General features: G+C 41.6%; 5 protein-coding genes across 5 annotated transcripts; 2 read left to right on the top strand and 3 right to left on the bottom strand.

The window, feature by feature from the left end:
- Positions 1–4,215: 4,215 nt before the first annotated feature.
- On the bottom strand, positions 4,216–7,933 carry LOC134183028 (uncharacterized). Its single transcript, XM_062650471.1, has 2 exons — positions 6,639–7,933; positions 4,216–5,551 (listed from the first exon to the last, which is right to left on the bottom strand). Exons 1-2 carry the CDS (start codon positions 7,887–7,889, stop codon positions 4,454–4,456), a joined length of 2,349 nt encoding a protein of 782 aa, XP_062506455.1. The 5' UTR covers positions 7,890–7,933; the 3' UTR covers positions 4,216–4,453.
- An 882-nt stretch (positions 7,934–8,815) lies between these two features.
- Positions 8,816–10,440, top strand: LOC134183205 (uncharacterized). Its single transcript, XM_062650686.1, has one exon. It carries the CDS (start codon positions 8,838–8,840, stop codon positions 10,248–10,250), a length of 1,413 nt encoding a protein of 470 aa, XP_062506670.1. The 5' UTR covers positions 8,816–8,837; the 3' UTR covers positions 10,251–10,440.
- A 1,132-nt stretch (positions 10,441–11,572) lies between these two features.
- Positions 11,573–12,460, bottom strand: LOC134183775 (uncharacterized). Its single transcript, XM_062651359.1, has one exon. It carries the CDS (start codon positions 12,073–12,075, stop codon positions 11,752–11,754), a length of 324 nt encoding a protein of 107 aa, XP_062507343.1. The 5' UTR covers positions 12,076–12,460; the 3' UTR covers positions 11,573–11,751.
- Positions 12,461–16,217: 3,757 nt separating this feature from the next.
- Positions 16,218–21,517, bottom strand: LOC134183388 (ribonucleases P/MRP protein subunit POP1-like). Its single transcript, XM_062650896.1, has 7 exons — positions 21,392–21,517; positions 19,995–20,538; positions 19,408–19,495; positions 18,791–19,338; positions 18,087–18,539; positions 17,361–17,594; positions 16,218–16,890 (listed from the first exon to the last, which is right to left on the bottom strand). The coding sequence occupies exons 2-7, from the start codon at positions 20,532–20,534 to the stop codon at positions 16,270–16,272; spliced, it is 2,484 nt and encodes an 827-aa protein (XP_062506880.1). The 5' UTR covers positions 20,535–20,538; positions 21,392–21,517; the 3' UTR covers positions 16,218–16,269.
- On the top strand, positions 21,344–22,724 carry LOC134183389 (putative inositol monophosphatase 3). Its single transcript, XM_062650898.1, has one exon. The coding sequence runs from the start codon at positions 21,362–21,364 to the stop codon at positions 22,601–22,603; it is 1,242 nt and encodes a 413-aa protein (XP_062506882.1). The 5' UTR covers positions 21,344–21,361; the 3' UTR covers positions 22,604–22,724.
- The last annotated feature ends 20 nt before the right edge of the window (positions 22,725–22,744 follow it).

Here is a 22,744-nt window from a genome sequence, read left to right as displayed (position 1 = left end):
AGCACATCGTGTTACCGTGTGATTACTCTCTACATTCATGCCTTAGATAGAAGAAATATTCCTCTCGTTTCCGTACGCCAGTGTCCGATATTGGGGAGTGTCCGATAATTGATATTAGACTCTACCAACATGCAGTTGAGTCTAGTGAAATGCTGAAATTGTTCTGCACAAGATACGAATTCAAGACATACAAGGACATGGGACACAGTTCAAGTGATCAGGTTCAACATGCATTGTCACACTGCATGTAATTTGCTTAGCAAACAATCAGTTAGTCTGTTGTGTGTGTGTGTGTGTGTGTGTGTGTGTGTGTGTGTGTGTGTGTGTGTGTGTGTGCGTGCGTGCGTGCGTGCTGGCGTGCATGCGTGCGTGCGTGCTGGCGTGCGTGGGGGGTGGTGGTGGTGTGCGTGCGTGTGTGTGTGTGTGTGTGCCACTGTGTGTGTGTGTGTGTGTGTGTGTGTGTGTGTGTGTGTGTGTGTGTGTGCCACTGTGTGTGTGTGTGTGTGTGTGTGTGTGTGTGTGTGTGTGTGTGTGTGTGTGTGTGTGTGTGTGTGTGTGTGTGTGTGTGTGTGTGTGTGTGTGTGTGTGTGTGTGTGTGTGTGTGTGTGTGTGTGTGTGTGTGTGTGTGTGTGTTTCATCGCTTACAGAGCTTTGTGATGAGAAGCCTCCGCTTCATCCTTGGAGTGTCCCTATGGGACAGCAAGAGAGACACATCTATCAGAAAGATAGCCAACCTACAAAGAATCTCCACCATGCTGACACAGAGACGTCTTCAGTTATTGGGTCACATCTTGCGCATGGATGAGTGTCGTCTACCAAGGAAGCTTTTGGTGTGTGCATCACCCCAAGGTAGACGTTCAGTCGGAGGCCAGAGAATGAGATGGAACGATTTGGTACTGAGGGATTTAAGGAATTGCAATCTTGATGGGGTTTGGAGGATACTAGCAGAAGATAGGAATGAGTGGAGGAATCAGATCTGGGCTGCCACACAGGAAGTAAATTTCAAGAAGGAAGAACAAGAGAAATACCGCAAGGATGAGCAGAAACGTTGCCGCGATGCAAGGCAAACGACATCAGAGTTTGCTTTACACTGCAGGATTGATGGTTGTCGATTTACTGTTGTAAATCATGCTGGCCTTGTAAACCACCAGAGACAGAAGCATGGTCAGTCCCTGACTAGTCAATGTCAGTACTTTCACCAAACATTCCGTCAACAAGGCCTCCACAACCACGAGCGTTTCTGCTGTCAGAGAACATCCGCTCCTCCGATATAGCCTATGGTGACCTTGGCCTGCATCGTTTCTCATTGAAATGAACGCAGCGTGAAGTGAAGTGAAGTGTGTGTGTGTGTGTGTGTGTGTGTGTGTGTGTGTGTGTGTGTGTGTGTGTGTGTGTGTGTGTGTGTGTGTGTGTGTGTGTGTGTGTGTGTGTGTGTGTGTGTGTGTGTGTGTGTGTGTGTGTGTGTGTGTGTGTGTGTGTGTGTGTGTGTGTGTGTGTGTGTGTGTGTGTGTGTGTGTGTGTGTGTGTGTGTGTGTGTGTGTGTGTGTGTGTGTGTGTGTGTGTGTGTGTGTGTGTGTGTGTGTGTGTGTGTGTGTGTGTGTGTGTGTGTGTGTGTGTGTGTGTGTGTGTGTGTGTGTGTGTGTGTGTGTGTGTGTGTGTGTGTGTGTGTGTGTGTGTGTGTGTGTGTGTGTGTGTGTGTGTGTGTGTGTGTGTGTGTGTGTGTGTGTGTGTGTGTGTGTGTGTGTGTGTGTGTGTGTGTGTGTGTGTGTGTGTGTGTGTGTGTGTGTGTGTGTGTGTGTGTGTGTGTGTGTGTGTGTGTGTGTGTGTGTGTGTGTGTGTGTGTGTGTGTGTGTGTGTGTGTGTGTGTGTGTGTGTGTGTGTGTGTGTGTGTGTGTGTGTGTGTGTGTGTGTGTGTGTGTGTGTGTGTGTGTGTGTGTGTGTGTGTGTGTGTGTGTGTGTGTGTGTGTGTGTGTGTGTGTGTGTGTGTGTGTGTGTGTGTGTGTGTGTGTGTGTGTGTGTGTGTGTGTGTGTGTGTGTGTGTGTGTGTGTGTGTGTGTGTGTGTGTGTGTGTGTGTGTGTGTGTGTGTGTGTGTGTGTGTGTGTGTGTGTGTGTGTGTGTGTGTGTGTGTGTGTGTGTGTGTGTGTGTGTGTGTGTGTGTGTGTGTGTGTGTGTGTGTGTGTGTGTGTGTGTGTGTGTGTGTGTGTGTGTGTGTGTGTGTGTGTGTGTGTGTGTGTGTGTGTGTGTGTGTGTGTGTGTGTGTGTGTGTGTGTGTGTGTGTGTGTGTGTGTGTGTGTGTGTGTGTGTGTGTGTGTGTGTGTGTTGTGTGTGTTCCCTCAGTACCAAATCGTTCCATCTCATTCTCTGGCCTTCGACTGAACGTCTACCTTGGGGTGATGCACACACCAAAAGCTTTCTTGGTAGACGACACTCATCCATGCGCAAGATGTGCCGCAATAACCGAAGACGTCTCTGTGTCAGCATGGTGGAGATTCTGTGTAGGTTGGCTATCTTTCTGATGGAGGTGTCTCTCTTCCCGTCCCATAGGGACACTCCAAGGATGGAGCGGAGGCTTTGCATCACAAAGCTCTGTAAGCGATGTATCTGCGGCTCCAGAAGTACTGCTGTTTCCAAACCATATAAAAGGGTGGAAAGAACTACAGAGACAAAGATGTTCAGCTTGGTACTAGACTTGATCTTCCTCTGGTGCCAAAGGATGCGGTTAAGTGACCCATATGATTGAGATGCTTTGGTTATCCGTGTTGATATCTCAACATCCATGGAGCAATTATTAGAAAGATAACTTCCAAGGTACTGAAAGGATGGTACCACCTCAATTGGATCACAATCAGGATGCAAAGAAATGGAAGATGGAGAATGGGTATCAGCTCCAGGTAGGACAGCTAGAAGCTTGGTCTTCTTGTAATTGATAGTAAGCCTCATGTGATTTAAGGAATTGCAATCTTGATGGGGTTTGGAGGATACTAGCAGAAGATAGGAATGAGTGGAGGAATCAGATCTGGGCTGCCACACAGGAAGTAAATTTCAAGAAGGAAGAACAAGAGAAATACCGCAAGGATGAGCAGAAACGTCGCCGCGAAGCAAGGTAAACGACATCAGAGTTTGCTTTACACTGCGGCTTTGATGGTTGTCGATTTACTGTTGTAAATCATGCCGGTCTTGTAAACCACCAGAGACAGAAGCATGGTCAGTCCCTGACTAGTCTATGTCAGTACTGTCAAAAACATTCCGCCAACAAGGCCTCCACAACCACGAGCATTTCTGCTGTCAGAGAACATCCACTCCTCCGATATAGCCTATGGTGACCTTGGCCTGCATCGTTTCTCATTGAAATGAACGCAGCGTGAAGTGAAGTGAAGTGTGTGTGTGTGTGTGTGTGTGTGTGTGTGTGTGTGTGTGTGTGTGTGTGTGTGTGTGTGTGTGTGTGTGTGTGTGTGTGTGTGTGTGTGTGTGTGTGTGTGTGTGTGTGTGTGTGTGTGTATTTGTAAGTTCTAAAAGATGTGAAGTTGTAATGACATTGTAGATGAACACATTTATTGTTGAAGGGCAACATGTAGCTAAAATATGCAAATTATTTAGTATTAACGATCATTTGATGTTTTTTTGTTGTTGATAGCAAGTGCACCGAACGTGCAACGAACGTGCAACGAACGATGCAGTTCTAGTTATTACAAATTGTTCTCTGAACTCCTTCATACCAAACCTATAGTTGGACTACAACAAGAATTGACTTTTCTATAATATTTCTGACGTTTCTCCTGAGTTATTAACTTTGTAGTTGCATACTTGTCTGATGCATTTTGTTCATCAGGATAAGTAAGTGAAGAAAGTGCGGCAATAACTGGACATCCTCATTTGTTTTCTTTTAATAAATTCAATAAAATGAATTGTCAAAGAGAATTTGTAAATATTATAAACAATTCCTTGACAACACATAATCAATCCTTTATTATATAAACCGGTACATGATGTAACTAGAAAGCATGATTTTTGTGGTGATGTGATCATGTCTGTAAATGGTTATTTATATAGCTTGCTTACCTTTTCAATCTACTGGAAGGAAATACACAGAACTGTTTATCTGTTTAGATATTTGGAGTTGTGATTAGCTTTGCACAGGCTGCAATACACACACACGTACGCACGCACGCACGCACGCACACACACGATCACACGTGTTTCAATTTTTGTATATATTTAAATATACGGATTGCACTATTCTGCTGTCAAGAGTCGATTGCCTCATACCATATGACACTGTTTATTCAAAATTTTAATTTTAATGCCATTCGAACTCAAATTGTTACACATCGAAAACATGATCATCTTGCATTCATTTAAAAAGCACTAAAGTTAACTTGAGACACGTGCAGGCACCAAAGACAGTTGTTACTATAGATTTAGCGTGCAGAATATTTCACAGATCAAGCCTAGTCACATTACAGAACAAGTCTCTTTGGCGGTTTTTGCTACGAAGTCACCTCCTTTGTCAAATATTGGTGATGTGTTACCACGTGCCCTGCCTGCTTCTTCCCCTTCTTTCCTAGCTCTATCTACTTCGACTTGAATCCGGAGTCGTTTCAGTTCATCGTGAGTTTTGTCTACCTCAGCTTGCATCTGTTCTTGTCTCTTCATTGCTTCTTGGTTTGCTTGCAGTTTAATGATGTACTCCATTGCTAGCGTCATTTCTTTGCTTTCATCTTCTTTCTCTCTGCTAGCTTTGTCTACTTCGACTTGAATTCGGAGTCGTTCGTTTTCCTCGCGAGCATTTTTTAGCTCAGCTTCCAGTTGCTCTTGCTTCTGTAGTGCTTTTTGATGTGCGTTTGCGTGCTGGGAAATTCGTTCTTTGACCTCGCGCATAACCGGCGGTTGGAAAACCTTTTCACAGTTGACGATCAGATGTGTAAGTAAGATGTCGCGTGATTTCTCACGTATTTCTTTCCCTCCGTACTCTTCAGGTGGATTGTCAACGTACAGAAAGTGTTTCACAAAGGGCAAGATTCTGTTTGCAGCAGGTCCTCCTTCCTCTCTTAACGTCTTTTTGTCGTTTGCGACTTTATTCGGATCTTGAAACTTTCTAAAATTTGTTCGTACTATAGCTGTATGCTCAAAAACTTCGCTTCCAAACAGAACTTGCCACATGATTTCCCAAGCATCCGCTTCTTCTTTTGTAATGCGTCCACCTGTGACAAACAGCACGGCATTGATTCCTTCTTTGCATTCATGGCAGGCGGCCGCGAGTCGCTGCAAGACTTCGTCAGGAGACAGTGTAGTGTCAGCGATGCCAATCGTGTCTACAATCTTCACATCGTAGACTTTTCCTTCTGCCCGATCGACACGAACTGTTTTGGCTTCCACGAACTTCGTTTCGCTTACCGAACCGTCGCTTTCTTTGAAAGAATCAAAGTCGCCCGCCAAAGCGTTTGCACAAGTAGATTTTCCTGATCCTGTCCTGCCAATGAAAACAACAACTCGCTTGTAACATGGAACCGTTGAGTCAGACATGCCGTCTAGGAGAGACACGCGCTTATGCTAATCTCACATAGCAAGCTCCACCCTATTCTCACGTAACCAGCTCCTCCCCTAGGTTACTCCTTTTTGGCGCGGGGGAGGGTTTGGTACAAGTCGTTGAAATACATTCGTGCGAGAGCGCGCGCGCGCGCGCGCGCGTGTGTGTGTGTGTGTGTGTGTGTGTGTTGTGTTTGTGCGTATTTATTATTTATAGGTCTTACAAAATGTGAAGTCATAGATAAACACATTCCACTGCTGAAGAGCAACATGTAGCTACAATATGCAAATCATTGGAAGTTGTTTGTTGATATCACGTTCAGCACGTGATGCAATTCTAGTGCATGATATTGCAGAGAAACAAATTGTTCTAAAACTACTCTAGACCATGGCTACAACAGAATTGACTGCTCTATAGTATTTCTGATATTTTCAAAATATATTTTTGATGTAACTTTGTAATTTCAAGTTGCATACTTATCTGATGCATTTCATTTTTCAGGTAAAAAAGTGAACAATGACTGAACATTCTTATCTGAGAAATTTAACAAAATATGTAATGCAATTATCAAAAAGAATTTGTGATTTCATAAAAACAACTCTTTAACTTAACAACAAATAATCAAAAGCATATCAATCATTTATTTCATAACTAGTCATGTGAAGACATTATTACAGAAATATTCTTATGTATACTGGGCTATTGCTCACCTTTCAACATATTAGTGTAAAATGCACAGAACGGTTTTATCTGTTTAGATATTTGGAGCTGTGATCAGCTTTGCATCAAGCTGCAAGTGACACACGCGCACGCACGCACACACATACACACACACACACACACACACACACACACACACACACTCGCGCGCGCAAAAAATAATTGAATGTGCATTGTAGTATCTTGTTGGATCACGTGTCCAGATATACGTATTGCACTCATGCAGTCAAGTCAGGTTGTCATATGACATAGTATATTATTTAGTGCGACAATGCCGCGTGCAGACTGAAATTGTACAGTAAGCATCAAAAACACGATCACAAGCAGCAAAGACAGTTGCTATAGTATATGCGTGCAGAGGTTCTTCACAAGTTCAAACCAAGTACGTCACATTACAGAACAATTGTCTTCGGCGGTTTTTACTACGAATTTACTTCCTTTGTCAATTAGCGATCCACCTGCTGACAGTAATTTTTCTGCCACGCCTCGTTCAGCTTCTTTCCGCTCCATTTCTCGCGCCTTTGCTTTGCTTGATTCCTTCTCTCTGTTAGCTCTGTATAATTCGTCTTGAAGCCGGCGTCGTTTCATTTCATCGTGAGCTTTCTCTTTCTCAGCTTCTAGCTGTTTTTGCTGCTCCATTGTTTTCCGTTGAGTTGCCTTGTGTGATTCTTCTCTCTGTCTGTTTACTTCTGCTTGAATCTGGAGTTGTTCCATTTCATCGCGAGTTTTTTTTAGTTTACCTTCTAGCTGTTCTTGTTGCTCTTTCATTTTCTTTGCTAATTCTGATTGTTGTTCAATGATGGCCTTCATTGCTAGCGCCATTGCTTTGCCTGCTTTTTCCTTTTTTCTAATAGCTTTGTCTACTTCGACTTGAATCCGGAGTCGTTCCGTTTCATCGTGAGCTTTTTTTAGCTCAGCTTCCATTTGCTCTTGCTTCTGTAGTGCTTCTTGATGTGCGTTTGCGTGCTGGGAAATTCGTTGATCGACCTCGCTCATAACCGGCGGTTGGAAAACCTTTTCACAGTTGACGATCAGATGTTTAAGTAAGATTTCACGTGATTTCTCACGTATTTCTTTCCCTCCGTACTCTTCAGGTGGATTGTCAACATACAGAAAGTGTTTCACAAAGGGCAAGATTCTGTTTGCAGCAGGTCCTCCTTCTTCTCTCAACTTCTTTTTGTCGTCTGCGACTTTATTCGGATCTTGAAACTTTTTAAAATTCGTTCGTACGATAGCTGTATGCTCAAGAACTTCGCTTCCAAACAGAACTTGCCACATGACGTCCCAAGCATCCACTTCTTCTTTTGTAATGCGTCCACGTGTGACAAACAGCACGGCATTGATTCCTTCTTTGCATTCATGGCAGGCGGCCGCGATTCGCTGCAAGACTTCGTCAGGGGACAGTTTAGTGTCACCGATGCCAATCGTGTCTACAATCTTCACATCGTAGACTTTTCCTTCTGGCGGATCGACACGAACTGTTTTGGCTTCCACGAACTTCGTTTCGCTTACCGAACCGTCGCTTTCTTTGAATGAATCAAAGTCGCCCGCCAAAGCGTTTGCACAAGTAGATTTTCCTGATCCTGTCCTGCCAATGAAAACAACAACTCGCTTGTAACATGGAACCGTTGAGTCAGACATGCCGTCTAGGAGAGACACGCGCTTATGCTAATCTCACATAGCAAGCTCCACCCTATTCTCACGGCGCCAGCTCCTCCCCACGGCGGGGGAGGGACTGATATACAGTTCCTTGAGTAGCATTTAGTGTGAGTGTACAGGTAATTACATGTCGTGTGTGTGTGTGTGTGTGTGTGTGTGTGTGTGTGTGTGTGTGTGTGTGTGTGTGTGTGTGTGTGTGTGTGTGTGTGTATGTTAATTGATTATATGATGCTTTCTTGATACCAGGTGCAACAGTTGATGCAATTTTAGTGCACTGTTGTTACAGATAAACAAATTGTTGTAGATGGACCACACTATCTAGTTGAGTTACAACAAAATTAACTACTTTATAATTTCTGCCATCTTTTCTGAATTAACTTTGTAATTGCATGCTTTATTGATGCATTTCGTTCTTAATTACCAAAAAGTGAAGACAGTGTGGCAATGATTGAATACCTTCATTTGTTTTTCTAAGAAATTCATTGGAGTGTATGATCAAAAAGAATTTGTAAAATGTCAATTATGAAATCAACTCTATAACAAAACAATAAAAATGTCAGTCATACAGTATTTTACCGGTACACATGATGTAAGAAAATAAAGGTGATTTGGGTAGCGATGTCTTTTTATGGCTAGTTATATATAAAGCTTGGTTACCTTCTAATAAAAACGCAAAACGGTCTAATCTGTTCTGTTCAAATATTTGAGCTGTGATTAGCTTTGCATCAGGCTGCAATTGACACACACACACACACACACACACACACACACACACACACACACACACACACACACACACACACACACACACGACATGTAATTACCTGTACACTCATACTAAATGCTACTCAAGTAACTGTATCAGTCCCCCGCCGTGGGGAGGAGCTGTCGATGTGAGATTATCATAAGCGCGTGTCTCTCCTAGACGGCATGTCTGACTCAACGGTTCCATGTTACAAGCGAGTTGTTGTTTTCATTGGCAGGACAGGATCAGGAAAATCTACTTGTGCAAACGCTTTGACGGGCGACTTTGATTCATTCAAAGAAAGCGACGGTTCGGTAAGCGAAACGAAGTTCGTGGAAGCCAAAACAGTTCGTGTCGATCGGGCAGAAGGAAAAGTCTACGATGTGAAGATTGTAGACACGATTGGCATCGGTGACACTAAACTGTCCCCTGACGAAGTCTTGCAGCGACTCGCGGCCGCCTGCCATGAATGCAGAGAAGGAATCAATGCCGTGCTGTTTGTCACAGGTGGACGATTTACAAAAGAAGAAGCGGATGCTTGGGACGTCATGTGGCAAGTTCTGTTTGGAAGTGAAGTTTTTGAGCATACAGCTATAATACGAACAAATTTTAGAAAGTTTCAAGATCCGAATGAAGTCGCAGACGACAAAAAAAAGTTGAGAGAGGAAGGAGGACCTGCTGCAGGCAGAATCTTGCCCAATGTGAAACACTTTCTGTATGTTGACAATCCACCTGAAGAGTACGGAGGGAAAGAAATACGTGAGAAATCACGTGACATCTTACTTACACATCTGATCGTCAACTGTGAAAAGGTTTTCCAACCACCGATTATGCGTGAAGTCAAAGAACGAATTTCCCAGCACGCAAACGCACATCAAGAAGCAATAAAGAAGCAAGAGCAGATGGAAGTTGAGCTAAAAAGAGTTCACGATGAAATAGAACGACTCCAGATTCAAGTCGAAGTAAACAAGGCTAACAGGGAGAAGGAAGAAGCAGAGAAAGCAATGGCGCGAGAAATGGAGGCCATCATTGAACAGAAAGCAAATCAAGAAGCAATGAAGAGACAAGAGCAGCCAGACGTTGAGCTAAAGAAATCTGATAGTGAAATAGAACAACTCCAGATTCAAGTCGAAGTAGACAGAGATAACAGAGGGAGTGAAGAAACATACAAGGCAATGGCACGAGAGACGGAGGCCAGCACTGAACAGAAAGCAAATCAAGAAGCAATGAAGAAACAAGAACAGCTAGAAGTTGAGTTAGAAACTCACAAAAAAATAGAACAACTCCAGATTCAAGTCGAAGCTAACAGAGAGAAAGAAGAAACAGACAAGGCAATGGCACGAGAGACGGAGGCCATAACTGAAAGGAGAGCAAATGAAGAAGTAATGAAGAGACAAGAGCAGCTAGAAGCTGAGGTAAAGAAAACTCATGATGAAATGAAACGTCTCCAGACTCAAGTGAAAGCTATCGAAGAGAAGGATGATGCAAGCAAAGCGGAAGCAAATGAAGGACTTCTGGGACGAGCAGCTGCACAGCTAGTTGATAAAGGAACTAAATTCGTAGTAAATGCCGCCAAACAGCTTTGTTCTGTAATGTGAATTGAGTTGGACTTTTGGAGAAACTCTGCACGCTATTGTAGTAACAACTGTCTTTGCTGTCTGTGTCTTTACTGCATGCATGCTCGTTAGCTGCAGCACTATGCATGCAAGCATACACAGTGATCGTGTTTGCGATGCTTACTCTAAGCTATACATGGTGTTGCCAACTAAATATATACAATTAAGACAGTGTTATATGGCATAAGTCAATCGACTCTTATCTAATTGCAGATGAGTGCAATGCGCGTGATCCAACTAAAATTCATTACTACAATGAGCATGCAATTAAATTGCGCCTGTGTGTGTGTGTGTGTGTGTGCGTGCGTGCGTGCGTGCGTGCGTGCGTGCGTGCGTGTGCGTGTGCGTGTGCGTGTACGCGTGTACGTGTGTTTGTTTGTTTGTTTGTGTGTTTGTTTGTTTGTGTGTGTATTTGTGTGTATGTTGTGTGTGTGTGTGTGTGTGTGTGTGTGTGTGTGTGTGTGTGTGTGTGTGTGTGTGTGTGTGTGTGTGTGTGTGTGTGTGTGTGTGTGTGTGTATTTGAATGTATTTATTATTTGTAGGATTTACGAGATGTGAAGTCATTTATAGACGAACGCATTTCACCGTTGAACAGCAACATGTAGCTACAATATACAAATTATTTAATATTAACAAGCATTTGATATTTTTGTTTGATACCAGGTGCAACACATGATGCAATTCTAGTGTCTAGTTAGGACAGATAAACAAATTATTGTATTGCAGATAAACTTCTTCATACCAACACCATTCAGGTGCGTTGCCACAGAATTGACTGTTCTATAATATTTCTGACATCTTTCCTCAATTAACTTTGTAACTACATGCCTATTTGATGCCTCAGGTTAACTAAGGAAGTAAAAACAGTGTGGCAGTGACTGAACATGATTATTTGCTTTAGTCCAAAAAATGAATGAAACATTTATTATCAAGAAAATTTGTAAAATATTATGAACAACTTTTAGCAGCATAATTGAAAGTATCAATTATTTATTTTATAAATACCATCACTAGAGAAATCATGTTTGCTATATTTTTACATCATAACGGTCTGCATGTCTTGCTTAGATCTTCTCAACCTACTAGATAGAAATGCACAGACGGTTTTACCTGTTTAGATATTCACACACCTACACACACACACACACACACACACACACACACACACACACACACACACACACACACACACCGCGCGCGGGCTTACATGCGCATGTTTAGCAATGGCAGAGTAATGGCATCTTGTTGGATCACGTATTGCACTCCTTTGCAGTGGCGCTTCGAGTCATTGCATCATGTCATATGACACTACCATTAGCATTAATTAATTGGCAACGTAATGCTGACTCATTGTCTAAAGTATGGCAAAACACACTCACCGCACATACATCTACAGACCATAAGGAGTTCAGCGTACTGTCTGCAGAAACACAAGCAGCAAATTCAACTAGCGTGCAGAGTTTCTTCGCAAGTTCAAGCCAAGTCACATCACAGAACACTTCTCTTTGGCGATCTTTACCACAAATCCAACTCCTTTGTCATTAAGTGCTCCAGCTGATTCGGCCAGAAATCGTTCTGCCACACCTAGTTCGCTTGCTTTCCGTTCAGTGACGGCCTTCATTTCTTGCGCCATTGCCTTGCCTGCATCTTCCCCTTCTCTCTTAGCTTTGTCGAGTTCGACTTGAATTAGGAGTTGTTCCATTTTATCTTTAGCTTTCTTCAGCTCAGGTTCTAGTCGTTCTTGTTCTTCCAATGCTTCTTTTTGTGCGTTTGTGTGCTGAGATATTCGTTGTATGACTTCACGCATCACCGGCGGTTTGAAAACCTTTTCACAGTTGAGAATGAGATGTTGAAGTAAGATTTCGCGTGATTTCTTACGCTTTTCTTTTCCTTCCTTGTCATCTGTATGCGGATTGTCAACGTACAAAAAGTATTTCACATTGGGCAAGATTCTTTTTGCTACCTGGCCTCCTTTTTCTAGTAACTTCTTTTTGTCGGCTGCGACTTCTTTCGGATCTTGAACTTTCGAAAACGTGTTCTTACGACAGCCGTATGCTCATGAACTTCCATGTCCAAACAGAACTTGCCACATAACGTCCCAAGCATTCGCTTCTTCTTTTGTAATGCGTCCACGTGTGACAAACAGCACGGCATTGATTCCTTCTTTGCATTCATGGCAGGCGGCCGCGAGTCGCTGCAATACTTCGTCAGGAGGCAGTTCAGTGTTCCCGATACCAATCGTGTCTACAATCTTCACATCGTAGACGTCAATCGTCACAGCGTAGACATCGCTGATGTCAAGGCAGCTCCATCCCACGAAAAACGGAAAAGAAGATTTCAGTTTCTTATAATTTTCCTGGTTTCATCAAGACTTAGTGTTAATCTGCGCATTAATTAATGATAAATATAAATATAATACATTTGGTGTGTGTGTGTGCGTGTGTGTGTGTGTGTGTGTGTGTGTGTGTGTGTGTGTGTGTGTGTGTGTGTGTGTGTGTGTGTGTGTGTGTGTGTGTGTGTGTGTGTGTGTGTGTGTGTGTGTGTGTGTGTGTGTGTATTTGTAGGTGCTAACAGATGTAAAGTCCTAATAACATTTTAGATGAACACATTCATTGGTGAAGAGTAACTTGTAGCTAAAATATGCAAATTATTTAGTATTAACGATCATTTGATGTTTTTTTGTTGATACCAAGTGCAACAAATAATACAATTCTAGTTATTACAAAATTGTTCTATACACTCCTTCATACCAAACTTATAGTTCGACACAAGAATTGACTGTTCTATAATATTTCTGACATTTCTCCTGCATTAACTTTGTAGTTGCATACTTGTCTCATGCATTTTGTTCATGAGGATAAGTAAGTGAAGAAAGTGTGGCAATAAGTGGCCATCCTCATTTGTTTTCTTTTAAGAAATTCAGTAAAATATATTGTCAAAAAGAATTCGCGAAATATTATAAACAATTCCTTGACAACACATAATCAATCCTTTATTATTTAGATAACCATTTACAGACATGATCACATCACCACATAAATCATGCTTTCTAGTTACATCATGTACCGGTATATAGCTGGCTTACCTTTTCAATGTTCTAGAAGGAAATACACAGAACTGTTTATCTGTTTAGATATTTGGAGCCGTGATTAGCTTTGCACAGGCTGCAATACACACACACACACACACACACACACACACACACACACACACACACACACACACACACACACACACACACACACACACACACACACACATACACTCGTATTGCATCAGTTTTAGTCTATATACGGATTGCACTCATATGCAGTCAAGAGTCGATTGCCTCATGTCATAATTACACTGTTTATTAAACATTTTAATTTTAATGCCATTCAAACTCAAATTGGTGCGCATCGAAAACATGATCATCTTGCATTCATTTAAAAAGCACTAAAGTTAACTTGAGACACGTGCAGGCATCAAAGACAGTTGTTACTATAGATTTAGCGTGCAGAGTGTTTCACAAATTAAGCTTAGTCACATTACAGAACAATCCTCTTTTTTTTTTGACGATTTTTGCTATGAAGTTAGCTTCTTTATCAAATATTGGTATTGTGTTACGCTGTGCCCTGCCTGGTTCTTCCCCTTCTTTCCTAGCTCTGTTTACTTCGACTGGAATCCGGAGTCGTTCTATTTCATCGTGAACTTTTAGTTCAGCTTCCAGTTGTTCTTGCTTCTTTAATGCTTCTTGATGTGCGTTTACGTGCTGGGAAATTCGTTCTTCGACCTCACGCCTAGCCGACAATTGGAAAACCTTTTCACAGTTGATCAGATGTGCAAGTAAGAAGTCGCGTGATTTCTGACGTATTTCTTTCCCTCCGTACTCTTCAGATGGATTGTCAACATACAGAAAGTGTTTCACATTGGGCAAAATTCTGTCTGCAGCAGGTCCTCCTTCTTCTCTCAACTTCTTTTTGTCGTCTGCCACTTTATTCGGATTCTGAAACTCTAGAAAACGTGTTCGTACTATAGCTGTTTGCTCAAGAACTTCGCTTCCATCGTAGACTTTTCTGACCGTCTAGCACTAACAGTTCCGACTTCCACGAACTTCGTTTCAGTCACAGAACCATCGTTTTCTTTGAATGAATCAAAGTTGCCTGCCAAACCGTTTGCGCAGGACGATTTTCCTGATCCGGTCCTACCAACTAGAACGACAGTTCGCTTGTTTACACATGGAGTAGTTGAGACTTCAGACATGCTGTTTGCGAATGACTGTACACGCCTAGTTATGCTAATCTTACACAGCAAGCTCCACATCACGGAAATTTCAGTTTCTTGGTTTATTTATAAATTTTTCCTGGTTTCAATGAGATATTCAAATTTAACAGGAATTGCATAATTCGTGTGTGTGTGTGCGTGCGTGTGTGCGTGCGTGCGTGCGTGTGTCTGTGTGTGTGTGTGTGTGTGTGTGTGTGTGTGTGTGTGTGTGTGTGTGTGTGTGTGTGTGTGTGTGTGTGTGTGTGTGTGTGTGTGTGTGTGTGTGTGTGTGTGTGTGTGTGTGTGTGTGTGTGTGTGTGTGTGTGTGTGTGTGTGTGTGTGTCACAGTGTGTGTGTTTGTCAGTGTGTGAACTGTTAGAATTTGCAAACCTATAGACGAAATCGTTTGGAACATCAAACACTAGAATTGCAACTAACTGACATTGTTTATTACCGTTTTGATTGTTCCACGATGAGAAAACGGGATAAATTGCAACAGTCAGTTCCAGACGCAAGAAAATGCATGAAATCGGCGATTTTGTAAGTCTGAAACGAACGCATCGGTTTTTTCGATTTTTGACCTGACACACAGTCCTAGAAATAACGATATGGTAATCATGCAGTAATGCAGAACTAAATGCTACGACGAAACTCACTGTGATGAGGAGCCCCTTTCGAGGAATCATGCAAGAAGGGGAATGTGTCACTGCTACAGTCACAAAGTGAAACGAGTGCTACATAAATTATTACGACATCAAATTTCAATAACACTAGAATTTTTCTCAAGACTACTACGTTGTTACGCAATCTTTTCGTAATTAATTATTTCTTTCAACACTAATTAATTAATTGGAGTGACAATGAAGCTATAAAAATGTAAAAAAATTAGTTTTTTGTTTACTTGTTTTTTGTTTGTATGTCCAACTGCCAACAGAATATCTGTTGTCGACATTGTGTGTTTAGTTGTTTACAACCATTTAATTACATTTTCGTCAATTCAGTTGACGTTTTGTGTTTCACACGTAGTGTTGTTGACTGCGATAATTACTGATAATACCGTCGTACTCACTTTTACGTAATAAACAAACACAACTAAATTATTAAATTAAGCTTTGCTTGATGTGAACAGATTAAAATATTATGATCCCTCGAAAGGGGCTCCTTATCACAATTGCTACGTCATAGGTTAGTAACATTTTGTTCTTTATCGCTGATCACTATACCGTTATTCCTAAGACTGCATGTTTTGAGAAAATTTGAGAAAACTGTTGAGGACGTTTCAGACTCACAAAATCGCCCGTTTTTGTCGATTTCTTGCGTCTGAAACGGACTTTCCAATTTATCGTGTTTTCTCGCCGCGGAACAATCAAAACAGTACTCGACCATGTCTATCTCATCTAGACAAAGGTTCATAATCAGTTGGGATATGTAGATCTTTACAGAATCGCCCGTTTGGAGCATAAATGACTTTTTGAGTTTTGCTTGCCGTGACGTCATGTTGACGGGAATCCCTACTCCAGCATGCGCATGCGCTTTTACTAATACTCGCTACAGGCATGCACACGCCGCACCATTATTGTGTTCTCGCAACATTTGAATTAAAATAATTTGCTTGTGAGTGTGTGGAAAGCACTCCACTTGTCATTACCGACAAAAGGGGCACAAACTGCGATACAAAAATTTACAACACAAAACATGTACAGTAGGTTAGCTTAGCAGGTGACTGTAATTTTTTATCATAGAATGTTGAGGTGCATGTCTACCCTACTATTTCAGTTAATACAAACTCAGCAAATCGATAGCAAAATGAATTACATTCTCTAATTAATATCAATGGTTTTCTTCCAACAGTCTTCATGATCGACTGCAACAGCCCGGATGCAACACATAATGCAATCCCAGTGCCACACCCACGAGTAAAACAAAAATCCCCGGATATGACGTAACCGATTTGCACTCTTGTTGTTGCACCACTGAAGACTTGCATCGATTTTGTATCGCGACACGAGACGCTTGTTGACTCATTTTCTGATTTGTGTATTGGCTCAACAGGACTGGCAAATGTCTTGTCTTGTTGAAGAGATGCAATGTCTTCTGATGAAGGAAGACAGACCATAGACATCGAGGAAGGCGACCCACGATGGACCATCGCAAATGACACGTACATCAATACACTTGGATTGTAGAAAATTGGAGGAACAAACAGTGAAGACTCAGGTGGTAATGTTGAGTGTTGTATGAGGCCTTTGTCTTTGAGCTGTTTTGCTAACAACGTTGCCACTTCTGGTGGGAGTTTCTTTTGTCTAGTAGAGTGATGTGAACTGATGAAATTCTGGATTTTGTTGAGTGTATCTTTGCTTCGTAGAACATACCACGATCTCTTAAACGAAAGCACCAATATAATGAGAAGCAAACGTGATGGGAAGTAGTGTTTTGTGAGATGCATCTCTCCAATACAATAGTCTAATGTATTGTGAGATGCATCCCTTCAATACAATAGTCTAGTGTATTGTGAGATGCATCCCTCCAATACAGTAGTCTAATGTATTGTGAGATGCATCCCTCCAATGCAATAGTCTAGTGTATTGTGAGATGCATCCCTCCAATACAGTAGTCTAATGTATTGTGAGATGCATCCCTCCAATACAATAGTCTAATGTATTGTGAGATGCATCCCTCCAATACAATAGTCTAATGTATTGTGAGATGCATCCCTCCAATACAATACTCAATGTACTGACCATGCATCCCTCCAATAGAATACTCCTAATGCATTGAGAGATGCATCCCTTCAATACAATAGTGTAGTGTATTGTGAGATGCATTCATATAGTCCAAAGCACTTCCTACCTCGCTAGTCTTCACGCGCTTAGCCTCTGGTTTCTCATCGGTTTCAGTCTGTCTTGTCCATAGCTCAACGAGACCATCCCAGTTGGCATGAAATGGTGTAGCTGTCCCTAGTTTAGCAAAGCTAGGCCGCTTGTCTGGTGGATATCGCAGATATTTCTCCTCTGCTGATTGTCGATTGGCTGCTGCCTCCTGCTGCCCTGCTAAACTATCAGGAAAATGAAGAGGAAATGACAGCTACAAATGAGAACCAAGGGTATTAAGAGATAGATCACACATGAACAAACAAACAGGCAGACAGACAAACAAATGGAGAAACACACAGACAGTGTTTTATTCTTCCATAAATGCACGGGCGTATCTGTGGCCTCTGCCATCACATACAGATGTGGCGCAGAAACTAACACTGAACCACTAGATACTATCTAATCAGACAAACAGACAGACAGACAGACAGACAGACAAACAAAAAGACAGACAGACAGACAAATTGACAGACAGACAGGCAGACCGACAAACAGACAAACATACATACATACAGACAAACAGACAGACAAACAGAAAGACAGACAAATTGACAGACAGACAGACAGACAAACAAACAAACATACATACATACAGACAGACAAAAGACAGACAAATAGAAGAACAAATGGACAAACAAACAGAGGAACAGACAGACAGACAGACAAACAAACAAACAGACCGACAAACAGACAGCAATCCCACCTTTCCCATTTCCACATCAACTCTCATCATATCAGCAATAGCAGCAGCTCTAGCTCCCCGATAGACAAATGCAATCCAAAACGCCATCGACCATCCAGCAGGTAATATGATATCCCAACCACACCCCAACCTAGACACATCACGTGACCCCAACCGAGACACATCACGTGACCCCTCCTGATGAACAAGCAGCAACGGAACACGAGACGTCTCCTCGGTTATCGGCAACTCCATTCCAGGGACAGACAGTCTTGATCTTCTCTGGTTGATTTCATGATCAGCCAATTTGTTATCCTTCGCTTGCTTTCTGATGACTGGCGACCAAAGAGAAGACACAGCAACTTTCCTGACTGATGTTGTTTGGGTGAGACATGCTGTGGGAACAGAAAGTGGAGTAATAGGTGGGATAATAGATTTGGAGTTGTCTGAAATGTCGAGTTGCTTTTGAAGGGGCTGAAATGAAATGACAAAAGTTGAATGTGTGTCTGTGTGTGTGTGTGTGTTTTTGTTTGTTTGCTTGTGTGTGTGTGTGTGTGTGTGTGTGTGTGTGTGTGTGTGTGTGGTGTGCACGTGTGTGTGTGTGTGTGTGGTGTGCACGTGTGTGTGTGTATGTGTGTGTGTGTGTGTGTGTGTGTGTGTGTGTGTGTGTGTGTGTGTGTGTGTGTGTGTGTGTGTGTTTGTGACTTGTCTACCACACAGTTTACCATATCAACTTTCTTCTTCGGATAACACTCCGACACCAAATCAACTTTCTTCCGAGGTAACAAATACCTCGGATCAACAACATCCAAACCTACCACCACACATGGAGAAACGCAACTCGGCAAAGCACAACCCGCCAACTCACACCAAAACTCCCCTCCCCCTCCTCCACAACCGACTACATCACCTTCACCATTTGCACTCAACCGATCGATGTCCGACACAACTGAATGTATTGTGTTGCACAAAATGACATGAGAACGCGGGCCCATTAGACGGAAACGAACCAAATCATCCAGCAACTCAACAGTCGTTTCACTTTGTTGTTGCTCATCAAATTCAAATTTGAACTCGGTGAATGCTTCGTCTGCACATGCAGGATGCATCCAGATCCACAACCTGCAGTCACTTCCAGCCGGTTTTAATACTTGCTGTTGCCATAACAACTTAGCCGGGCCAATCACATCGTGTGGGTGTGAGTGTCTTCGATGTAAGAGTGTGGTGAGCTCGTGGCTGCCGTCAAGAATGTGTGACTGGTAAAGAGATTTAACTGTAAAATAAATAAATAAATAATTAATTAAGTCGGTACAAATTGGATGATGGTGAAGAGACGTCTCACCCGAATCTGGAGATGTTACTGTCTCAAGTGCTTTCATGATCGTCAACTGGCTTCCGGTCAGTTGGATACAACGATAGTAAGACATGTCCTAATCAAATACAGAAATCAATAGAAATAAGAATAAATCACAAAATATGAGTAACAGTCAATCAACTTGTTGGTCAGTTGGTATCAATAATTTGCTTGGTTGCTATGACAGCTAATTAATCAAGCAGCTAGTTGGTTGTTAATTTGTTAAATTGCTCATCATTTGGTGTATTAATTGATCAGTCGATTAGTCTAGTGTATTGTGCGATGCATCCCTCCAATACAATAGTCTAGTGTATTGTGAGATGCATCCCTCCAATACAATAGTCTAGTGAAGTGTGAGATGCACCCCTCCAATACAATAGTCTAGTGTATTGTGAGATGCATCCCTCCAATACAATAGTCTAGTGTATTGTGAGATGCATACCTCCAATACAATATTCTAGTGTATTGTGAGATGCATCCCTCCAATACAATAGTCTAGTGTATTGTGAGATGCGTCCCTCCAGTACATCACATCTCAACCAGCTCCTCAATCAACTAATTTTACTTCCACTGACATGTAATAAACATCCGTGCCGCAGAGCTCTGTATGTTGCTCTCACTCCCTTCCCACAGTTTTCCTCTGCCAATCGAAATCCAAACTTATTCACCATCTTCATGCGCTTCGCATGCCACAAATGAGTCTCCAACCATCTTTTCCCATCCTGTCTCGTTTCGTACTCCTTTCTCAAGTTCTTCACTTTCCTTCTAAATTTTCTGCTCTTTTTCTTGACTCCATCCCCACCCTCTCCCCCCTCGGGAGTTCCCTCTTTTTCACTCATGTCTATCACTCTGAGACGTTTGGGTAGTCGTTTAGGGTTGTGGCTAGCGGCTCGTCGCCTCATATGTCTCGGTAGAGTCTGAAAGAGCTGCTTATTGGAGGCAGATGAGTGAACTGCTTGTCTCATTGCGTTCAGCTCTGCCGCGCGAGCGGAAACGAATTCAATCACACTGATACTACGAGGGGCTGCCGCCTCGATGTCTCCACTCGTTTCGACAGTTTGAGGTTGATTCCTCAATCGCTTGGCTCTTCGTCTCGCTTTGCTGTTCACACTCATCACACTAAAATATTAACATACGGGGTTTTGATACTATACGGGTTCTTAATTAAGACATTGCGATCAAAATGACTGTAAAGTGGTTAGTGATAAAATCAACAATCAAAGATTTAATTAGTTATAAATAAATAAATAAATTAATTATAAATAAATTAATTATAAAGAAATAAATGAATAAGTAAATTATAAATAAATAAATAAATTAATTAATTATAAAAAATAAATAAAATAAATTAATTATAAAAAATAAATAAATAAATTAATTAATTATAAATAAATAAATAAATAAATAAATTATAAATAAATAAATAAATAAATAAATTATAAATAAATAAATAAATAAATTAATAAATTATAAATAAATAAATAAATAATTAATTAATTATAAATAAATAAATAAATAAATAATTAATTAATTAATTATAAATAAATAAATAATTAATTATAAATAAATAAATAATTAATTATAAATAAATAAATAATTAATTATAAATAAATAAATAAATAAATTATAAATAAATAAATAAATTATAAATAAATAAATAAATAAATTAATTAATTATAAATAAATAAATTAATTAATTATAAATAAATAAATTAATCACGTGACTGCAATACCCTTATATAATTGATGTAAAATAAATTTTGTTAATATTTTTGTTGTGTCAAGTTATATATATATAACTTATATAATTGTAATTAGTAATTTATATCATACACATACATGTATGTGGCAATAATTTTATTAGAGCACGTGACCCAATCCCGGTATGTCAAAGTCACGTGCACGTATCACGTGTACAGTACTCTCCAGGTCATTCCGCACGATGTTGACATTCGAGCAGCGCGTCGCTTACCTTCGATGCAAACGACGAGTAGCAAACTGGGTGAGAGGCCACCGACTGATCGTCTTCTGCCTGGCTGCAGTTCTCGTTCTACTCACAACGCGCTACCTGCTGCACACGCACACACGCGCGACACCCGACGAGAAGCACATCAAACAGGACAACCAACCGGCAAGAGATCAAACACAACAGACAAGAGAGCAACATGTTACAACCAAACCGGAAGTTAAAAATGGCGGGAGTGATACCCGCCAACGTGTAGCAACTGAGAAGACCATCAAAGTGCAGGATAAGGCTCCCGTTGTTGCAGCTTCAAAGCCAAAGACCCGAGTTGTTGCACCCACAAGTAAGGAATTTCTGAGCGCCCTGACGTGCATCATGAGATCCGCCATCGGGTATGCTGGCGACGACATCCGGGTTTTAAAACAGACCACAAGTGAGGCTAAGCTTGTCGATGCTGCAGCGAGGGCTTCACTGACAGCGATTGCTCGTCGGTTGCGCCGCATCTGGCCTAAACTCCCTCTCTCCAGCCTCTCGGATCATGCAATCAATGACGTCATGAAGGGGGTGACGAATAAGGACGACACCGGTTGTAAAGTCCCGGGTATAGATGTACCACTGAGCGAGTTGGAAATTGTTATCAACCCGTTGGATTCTCATTACGAGTTGCTACACGACGATCTACACTATGTGACGACATCGGCATGTGTTCTCTACAGAGGCAAACCGCTGGCGGCCGTCATCCACCAACCGTTCCTCAAGCGTTCCTTCTACTCGTACATCGGTCCACACCGTGAGCAGAACCCCAAAGCACCCATTTTACAAGACAAAGGGAAAGCAAAAATTTCCATTGGTAAAGAGCAGTTTGCAAAAGCAAAGTCGATACTCGGTGACTCCGCCCTACCAAACGTGTTATCAGGTGGCGTTGATTATGCAGCACTGAGTGTTCTCTTCGATGCTTCGAAACAGACATTGTCTGCCAGTGATGCACAAACTCATTTAAGATTTCAAAGTGTTCCTCATCGGTATGCGTGTGCGGGTGACGTCATCGTATCCGGTTATAGTGGGAGATATGGAGGGTTGGTGGGAACGAATTCGAAACCGGATTATCGTAAGAATCCGAAGGAAGCGACATTGAAAGGGTTGTGGATAACACTGAAGACAGCACAGGCGGATGAAGAGATTAAGAAGGTGTACAAGGAACTGGAGAAATTAGTAGAGTGATTGATATCAATGAAGGGTTAGATTGTATTGGATATTGTGATATCACGTGTTGAGATTTATTGTTCGAGATGTGGTTGGTTTTTATGATTAATCTATTGGAGATATACTGTCTGATGGTACGGAAGCTGGAGGTTATGATAT

This window comes from Corticium candelabrum, chromosome 8 (genome assembly GCF_963422355.1).
Source record: "Corticium candelabrum chromosome 8, ooCorCand1.1, whole genome shotgun sequence".
Taxonomy (NCBI): domain Eukaryota; kingdom Metazoa; phylum Porifera; class Homoscleromorpha; order Homosclerophorida; family Plakinidae; genus Corticium; species Corticium candelabrum.
This window is presented reverse-complemented; position numbering and strand designations above follow the sequence as displayed.

What these genes read in the sequence shown, in the direction of transcription:
- LOC134183205 (XM_062650686.1), top strand. Translation starts at nt 8,838, where the DNA reads ATGTCTGACTCAACGGTTCCATGTTACAAGCGAGTTGTTGTTTTCATT.
- LOC134183389 (XM_062650898.1), top strand. Translation starts at nt 21,362, where the DNA reads ATGTTGACATTCGAGCAGCGCGTCGCTTACCTTCGATGCAAACGACGA.
- LOC134183028 (XM_062650471.1), bottom strand. Translation starts at nt 7,889, where the DNA reads ATGTCTGACTCAACGGTTCCATGTTACAAGCGAGTTGTTGTTTTCATT. An exon ending in AAGACAATTGTTCTGTAATG is followed by an intron (nt 5,552 to 6,638) that starts TGACGTACTTGG and finishes ATGTGAGATTAG; the next exon opens with CATAAGCGCGTGTCTCTCCT.
- LOC134183775 (XM_062651359.1), bottom strand. Translation starts at nt 12,075, where the DNA reads ATGCGTGAAGTCATACAACGAATATCTCAGCACACAAACGCACAAAAA.
- LOC134183388 (XM_062650896.1), bottom strand. Translation starts at nt 20,534, where the DNA reads ATGAGTGTGAACAGCAAAGCGAGACGAAGAGCCAAGCGATTGAGGAAT. An exon ending in AGTAACATCTCCAGATTCGG is followed by an intron (nt 19,339 to 19,407) that starts GTGAGACGTCTC and finishes TTTATTTTACAG; the next exon opens with TTAAATCTCTTTACCAGTCA. An exon ending in TTGATGTGGAAATGGGAAAG is followed by an intron (nt 17,595 to 18,086) that starts GTGGGATTGCTG and finishes TCTCATTTGTAG; the next exon opens with CTGTCATTTCCTCTTCATTT.